At 39.3% G+C, this 8,307-nt stretch overlaps 1 protein-coding gene across 1 annotated transcript; it reads right to left on the bottom strand.

Annotated features, from left to right (window-relative positions):
- Window positions 1–6,000: 6,000 nt before the first annotated feature.
- LOC104602971 (3-ketoacyl-CoA synthase 6-like) lies at window positions 6,001–8,011 on the bottom strand. Its single transcript, XM_010266849.3, has one exon. The coding sequence runs from the start codon at window positions 7,874–7,876 to the stop codon at window positions 6,386–6,388; it is 1,491 nt and encodes a 496-aa protein (XP_010265151.1). The 5' UTR covers window positions 7,877–8,011; the 3' UTR covers window positions 6,001–6,385.
- Window positions 8,012–8,307: the final 296 nt, after the last annotated feature.

Below are 8,307 nucleotides of genomic sequence, written 5' to 3'. Positions count from 1 at the left end.
GTTTGCATGTCCTGGTGCTACAACCTTTATAGTCTTGAATTTCTGTCATGTCATTTAAATCTCCCACCATCATCCAATTTTTTCTGTTCCCAATGAGCTCTTTAAACTCTCTCCAATAGCTGGCTCTTTGAGATTTGTTTGGGTGGCCATAGATTAAACATAGCCACCAAGAGGGGTCACATGGTCCATTTTTTATATTTAGGATAATGTTTCTGTCCGTAATTTTGATGATTTCAATGAACATGCCAGTCTTCCAACAGCACATTAACCCTCCTGCTAAAACCCTTTGCTTCTATCCCACAACCCTCCCCGTACCCTAGGGCTTTTCCCATCCTATCCATTTTTTGATATTGGGGGATGCAGTGCGAGTCTTTTGTTTTGAATTGAAGACTTCAGGGTCATCTTCTAAAAGGATAATAGGGCATTTTAGGATTTGAGATTTGTTAACATGTATATATGGAGCCAGGATCTGCTTCTCACAAATGGGTGCCTCACAGGCACATCCAACCATGCATTGAGAATATTTCCCGTGAATAATAACTAATAAGTACAGGAAATGTTTCCAATACATGATAGGATGTGCGTGTGAGGCACCAAGTGTAAGAAGCAGATCCAGTCTCGCATATATGCACGGATACATACCATTAATTCCCTTAAAATAGAGTTGGGATCTTCTCCCAACACGCTGCCAACTTGATCATGTGTTCAGTGCCCACACATCTCACCATTAGACTTGGACCCACTATGTCTGAAATATGAAGACGCAGATCATTTGGAACAGTTTTCTGTCAGAGCTTTGACAAAATAGCAATAAAAAAGAGTTTTTTCAGCGCAGATCCATCCTCACAAAACTCTGCAGATACCCTGAAAGCAATGGTGTCTACACGCACATTGGATATATCTCCCAGCTAAATTAATGGGGAGATGTTTCCAATGCATGGGTATAGATAGATACAAGTGCTTTCAGGGTGCATGCAGAGTTTTTGTAGGGAGTAGATCTTTTGGCTTAGTTTGGAAAGAGTATAAATATAAATATGTAGAGTGCAAAACGGTATATTGTGTATGTATTTATACTATACATATTTCTATTTATAGTCCTTCCAAATTGAGCCTTTTATTTTATTTTTCTTTGTCAAGATGCAAGAAGTATGTAGGGCTGAATGTTCTGAAAAAAAAAAAAAAAGAAAAAGGGGTTAAGTGTCATACCGCCCAAAGTACAGGGTGGTCTCTATAAATTACCCTTATTCCTTTATTCCAATTTCCAAGGGCTTCAAAGCCGAAGAATGTAATGAATTATATATATATATATATATATATGCCACGGTTCCGTGCAAAACATAATTTTGGGAGGTTATGAAATATTGGTTTATAATTTATAGTAAGCATAACAACAAGTTTGAATAGGGCTGCGCCGGTTTCAAACATAACAAAAAAAAAAAAAGCATAGGACTTAAGTTTGATTGGGCTGGGCTAGGCTATTTCTCCCATGTATTAATTGGGCTGGGGTAGATTATTTCTCCCATGTATTTAATCTACATATTTTAGTCTCAACTTAGGAATTGGAGACCTGTACTCTCTGGTCTGTGCAAGGAAGGTTCCGTTACTCAATTGATGATTTGAAGTTTTCCACCTTTTATTTGTTCACAGATCATTCGACTGATTTGAATCATTTCATGGGCTCAGGCTCCATTAGATTCTCATTTATCAAAAGTGGGGTGTGGGAAAACGTCAATAATTATCACAATTAATAGGGAAAAAAAAGAATGAAGTGAAGCAGATTTTGATTGGGTTAGACTTGGTCACTTGACATTTGCCAAATATGTATGCTATCTGAAAGGTAAACATGTTCTAAAAGAAGGAAAAAATGATGATAAAGAGAAGGAAAGAGAAATGATAAATATTTGAATTCTTATATGGAGACACAGATGAGTGGAATGGACGTTGCCAATTATGCAAGTTTCATGATCCACCCTTTTGTGTTATATTTCTGCAGTGGAGAGAAGAGAGTTCAGAAACTAACTATTTTTAGGCAACCAGTCGGATTTGAGATTTTGTTGGTGGATAGTCATAAGTTCGATGGAATTGAGTTGAAAATGAAATTAGATTCCATTGTAGTCCAACTCAAACGTAACCAACAGGATACCCAACGACATTTCACAAACCAGAGAAAGAAATAGCAAAGTTCCAACTCTATAACATGGGACTATTTTTTGTTTCTCTTGCTGATTGTTTTAGGGTAAAGTGCAAATTAGTTCTCTGTAATTTGGGGCTAGTCTTATAAGCTTAGTACCCAAACCTTAAAACATGTTATTGCATTACCTCAACTCTCAAAAACTGCTAGTTTAGTCTAAAATTGTTAAACGGAGTCAGATGGCATATAAAAGAACAAAAATACCCTTCAGGTTTTGAATAAGTGAAAAAAGCATAATTTTGAAATAACCAAAAGAATGGATTAATTTCCAGATTAATAGCTTATACTTTAGCCACTAAAGTTAGATTAACCCTAAAGTATAACGTACTAATCTGCAATTTATCTATTATTTTATTTGATTTTATAATCTGACCGTATCAATGAAATCCGTCTTTTCAAATTCTATATTAAAAAAAAAAAAATCCAGTACCAGCTAGAACCGGGTTAAGGTACTCCCTCCAATTTCAAGTGGGGTTTAGGCCCAAAGTCTTTACCAATTGCAACCAATTGAGGTTTTACAGTTCGGGCCAGCCTCATCCTCCAGATGTCCATAAGAAATAAAGTGGACATACCATGGGGATGTTTGAAACTGTGGCCGTTTTTCAAAAAAATGATGCCACGTTGGATCCATATAGGCATTTTAACAAGCGTTCATGTATCTCATTGTTTGGTTTAGCCGATTATTAAAAAATCGGGCATGCCTCAAAAATCGGGACCCCACCAATGTGTATCTCATTGTTTGGTATTTCATGCATCGGTGAATCGTTTCCCCCAACGGTTGACTGATGTGTATTCTACGTGGTGCTTACCTATCTGCACATACATGAAAAGTTTTTTGTGAAAGTTTTACTCACTGACTATGTGGCAGAAAAGTTTTTTGTGAAAAATGGGTCTTAGAAGTATAGACGTTTTTTTCTTGAAAATCGATCCTAAAAAACACCCAAACTTTCAAACACCATGCATATTTTTTGAGGAATTAACATCAAAGTATATTAATTCAATAACTTGTTGAAGTTATTGTTGCCCATATTATATTATCGAGAAGTAAATAACAAAAGAATTTATAATGAAATTGGAACGGACAAAAGAAGCATATAAGCTGACAGACCAACAAAGGAAACTTTTAATTGAAATTGAAGCCACGACAAACAACTGATACCTTCATCAGGCGATGAACTTCCATTAATCTATATCTTATTTTTTTGGCCCTTGGATCTTCCACCCCCTTTGACTTATAAAATTCATTTTAAGTTTGGATGTATAAAAATCTGTTAAACTAAACATTTTTTTAATATCAAAACTCATTCTAATAATTGATTATTGAGTAAAAGAATTTAACTTAAAAAGAAACAACTTTGGCTCAAATCTTGTTCTTCAAATAATCATTCTTTGGATGAGCAGAATTTTAACTAAACATAACTTTAATATTTCTACTGGAACCAGGTACGAGGGCACTTAAACTGCCTGCCACTACGTTTATTGGATCGAATCAAATATTATTTCTCAGATTCATAATGAACTAGGATGGATTTAAATATTGAATATTATTAACAAACTAAACTAAAGTAAAAAGAATTATAATATATATTTTATATAAAAATACGACTCTTTAAGTGACATGATGATAGGTTGTTTTTCTACATTGCTGTTTCTACTTTAAGTGATTAATACAGAATTAATTGATGAGTCATGTGTGTTGTCACATATGATTGATTAAATCCTCCCTCCCTCAAGCAAAAACGTTAATTTGGCATTATAATAAATAATGTCATGTATGCCTGTTTCAAGTTTCAATAATAAATAACTTCAAATAACAGTTATATCATTATATGCCAATTTATAAATTGATTTTTTTTATGCCTAAAGGCAAATTCATTCATAAATGTTCAGGTTATAAAATAGAAAAAAATAACAGCAATAAAAAATACAACCAAAAAACATGTTAAGCATGCTGAGACAAAAACAGGTAATCATGAGCACAGAGAAAAAAAATGACTTGAGAAATCTCTACAACCAACGCAAATTTAAGAAATGCCAAAAAGTTCGGTTAAATGCCTCCAATATAGATGAAGCTAGCAAGTGTCTCCTTACCAAATGAGTCTGGATCAACTATGCAAGACCCTCAAGGGGTATAGAGAGAACAGGTGCTATGGCACCCAATTCATGGCAATATTGAAAACGTGAAAGCGGTAAAGGCCCAAGATCGCCTCTTGTTACAAAATGCTCCCTAACACTCCACCATCCAAACATTTAAGGAATGGGCCCCACAAAAAGCCAAAAGTGCACAAAATAAGTAGTAACTTGTAATTGTAGAAACATAAAATGTATAAAAACATCACCTATCCATGTTGTTATAGAAACAGAAACAATTGGATCATGAACATCGCCAGAGAGAACTCTAAGATCATTGGAAAATGGCTTGCCAGGAACGATAACATCATTACAAAACAAATGGATACCTATGGCAGACTCCAAAGGCACACCACACACATATTCAACTAAGGCCCAACAGAAATAAGAAAAAGAGCAAAGGAAAAACGAAAATTAGAATGAATAGAACCAAAGATCCCAAATATGTTTCATAGGCCCAGATCAAAACCGCCATCTCTCAAATCTGTCCAAAGAACCTCTCCAACAAACACCGATATGAAGAGAAATAAAAGAAAACTCGCATCCATAAATATAAGAGAGAAACCGTTACATAGAGTGTGACAGAGAAAAACTCACATCCGTAAATGTGAGAGAGAAATCCTCTGGCCGAGAGAGACCCTCCCGCAAAGAGAGAAAAACCCTCACGCAGGAACCAAAAATTCAATAATTCATAAATTGATCATCCAAACTAAAACGTTTTAGATATATAGAAACAATAATGGCTTAAATCCATATGAACTTCGATTTCTGCTAATGCGAGAAATGAGGAGAGACAATTGTACGAGCCTCACCCCTATATTGCAATAGAACAACCCAACCATTATGCCCAATACCGGTCCCACCCTCTTAACCTATATGAACTCTATACACTAGTAAGAGTGCCGAAAACATGGTTGCATGTTGTACTGTGGAATACCAAAAACATTTTGGTGCAACGTAACATTGTCGAAACGCTGCCGCTAAAACAGAAAATCAAAGCCTATGATGTTTGGATACGGCCTTACTTTGAATGAGATGATTCTTGGTGGGGCCATAATTCTAATTCAATTCTAAAGGCCGTGCCGTGCCTATCGAATGTCGACAGCATACATAGACACAGTACAGGGTACAGGCTATCAAACGTGGACAGCCCAAGTTTTCTCCAATTTAATAGCGTGGCCGGATTAAATGAACTAAGATGAACTCTAAACGACGAGTCCGGATCTGCTCCTCAGTCCTCACACATCGCGCCTCACAGCGTGTCCTGGAGACGTATATTGTGAGGAGCAGATCTCAATTCACTCCAAACACAGTAGCCACGTAGGGTTCACACGGTTTTATGTATCAACCAACTCCAGCTGCACACACCCACACCCACAGGCTAGACCGGATCTATTCCTTACATCTGGCGCTTCTCACGGCACATCTTACCATGCATTGGGACATCTCCCGTATTAACTTAACAGTAAATATTCCCGTCACCTACAGGCCACAGACTCTGAAGGGAAACATTTCCGTAGAGATGCCACGTCAAACATTTTCATGATAAATGAACCTCCAATACAGTTGAACCCTTTTTACAGCCTTTCGGTTGGGGGGTTGGAAAATCGAAAAGCAAGTTTCATGGACATGAATGCACCTGAACCAATAGATACAGAACCTCAGAGAGATTCTGAGAGAGTCACACAAACCACAGCTTTCAATTTCAACTTTTCAAGTCAAACCCTTCAAAGTAAAATTATTGCTTCATCGGCTTGTCCACCAAGACCAAGCAACGACGGTTAATTCTTCAGCTGTATTTCCTCTAATTAAAGAGAGGAGGAAGATTCTGATTCATTCATACATCTTGGTAGTAGGTATCTCAAAAGTCCAAAGAAATTAAAACCCACTGGAAACCCTACAAATTAAAAGCAGCAGCGGCTGGCGACTGACGAGAGGTGGTGTGATGTGGGATCGAGTTTGATAACAGAACTAATTGCAAATTGCACAACTTGTTTATGAGAATAAGTAGCAACTGCAGTACTGGAGTGGCGAGTGGCGGCCAAGAACCAGATTAAAAATAGATTATAATTTAACGATTTCAGGGATGTGGACGGGATATCTGTCGATGCAATCGAACCAGGGACTTTCTGGGTCTGCCTTAATGGTGCGGTTGCACTTCCATACCGCGCTGTTACACTTGAACCCACTCCCAAATGCTATCTGCCAGACGCGGTCTCCCCTCTTCATCCTACCCTTGGACTCAATGTAGCTTAGTTCGTACCAGAGAGACGACGATGAAGTGTTGCCAAAGCGGTGGAGTGTCATCCTCGACGCTTCAACGTGCTCCGCTGAAAGCTGAAGATTCTTCTGCAGCTCGTCAATCACGGCACGTCCTCCGGCATGGATGCAGAAGTGCTCAAAGGCCTGTTTGAAGTCGGGAATGTAAGGCTTCCACTTGGGGTTGAAGAGTTTCCGGCCGATAAGCGTGAAGAGGAAGAGGAGCTGCTCCGATGCAGGAAGGACGAGAGGTCCGATTGTTGTGATGTTGGACTTGAGAGCCTCCCCGGCAATCACCATGAGCTCTTTGGACAACGATACACCCCTTATACCCTGTGGGTCTTCTTCTTCATAAACGCAGCGGTAGGCCTTGTCGTCGGCACCTTTATGGGTGCGAACTACATGAGCCAAACGGTACTTGGCGCGCCAACCATCCTTTCTCCGATTGGAAAGAAGGATAGCGGCACTGCCCATCCGAAATAGACAGTTGGGGAGCAACATGGATCGCTGAGAACCACCGTAAAAACTTGGGGTTATGATCTCGGTGCTCACCACCAGTGCATAAGAGTTGGGGTGAACCTGGAGCAGGTCTCGAGCTAAATCAATGGATATAAGCCCAGCACTGCAACCCATTCCAGAGAGATTGAAGCTTTTTATGTTCCCTCTCATTTTGTATTTGTTCACGATCATTGCCGTCATCGATGGTGTCGGCGAGAACATGCTACAGTTGAGGATCAAAATGTCAACGTCCTTTGGCTTGATCCCTGTCTTCTTGAGGAGTGAATCGATGGAGGAGAAAATAACAAGCTCGGCCTCGGCTCTGCAGTCAGCCATGGTGGGTTTGGGAGGAATGTAATGGATGGCCGGGGGTAAGCAAGTCTCTTCACCAAGGCCTGATCGCTCGAGAATTCTCATTTCAAAGTCCACCACCTTGGTGTTGGCTCCGTTGATAAGCCTGGAGTGCTCCATGAAGGTGGAGAACGGGGCACGACATGTCACCGGGGGTTTGAAGCAAGAGTAGTCGACGAGGTAGATGTGTCGAGGTCTGGACATGAAGTACACAGTGGCAACAAAGATGATGAGGAAACCTGAGCAAAGAATCTGAACCAGATCAAACTCGAGAGAATTCCAAATTCTTAGAATCTCATCGGGTCCTAGCCGAAGCAGCTCTACCACAATTCCAGCCATGATGGGTATGAGGAGAAAGGTGAGAATATGGTTCACCAGGTACTGGTAACCAAGTTTTACATACTTGAGCTTCACTGAGCTGGAGAAATTCGGGAGTGCTGGTGGCATCTTTACGGTTGAATATGAACTGACAGGCTCCGGGAGGCGGGAGCTAGGGATAGAGAGACAGAAGGATGCTCTGGCCTCTGGGTTAATTGGGTTGGAGTGGATTGGTGAATTAGGCAGTGTTGGGTTTTGTGAGGTGATGAGAATTTAAAGGCTGCTGGGAGGCAATGAATGAAGGCAGATGGAAGGATTAAATGAAGCTCTCACGTCACCCAACGCTACTCTTAGCTGGAGTGCTGGACTTTATTTTCCTTAACACCCACCGGATTAATTATGCAATATAATATTTATTATCCATGCAAATGCAATATTTGCTATACTATTTAATTTCTTAAACCATTTGTCAATGTTATAGCTTTCGATCATATATTTTAATTTCTTAAGCTTTTACATGAACTCTAGCCATACACACTACGTACTTTAGTTTAGAGTTT

The sequence above is a fragment of the Nelumbo nucifera genome, chromosome 4, assembly GCF_055504915.1.
Source record: "Nelumbo nucifera cultivar China Antique chromosome 4, China Antique-T2T, whole genome shotgun sequence".
Taxonomy (NCBI): Eukaryota; Viridiplantae; Streptophyta; class Magnoliopsida; order Proteales; family Nelumbonaceae; genus Nelumbo; species Nelumbo nucifera.
The sequence above is the reverse complement of the archived record's forward strand: the minus strand, read 5'-3'. Positions and strand labels throughout refer to the sequence as shown.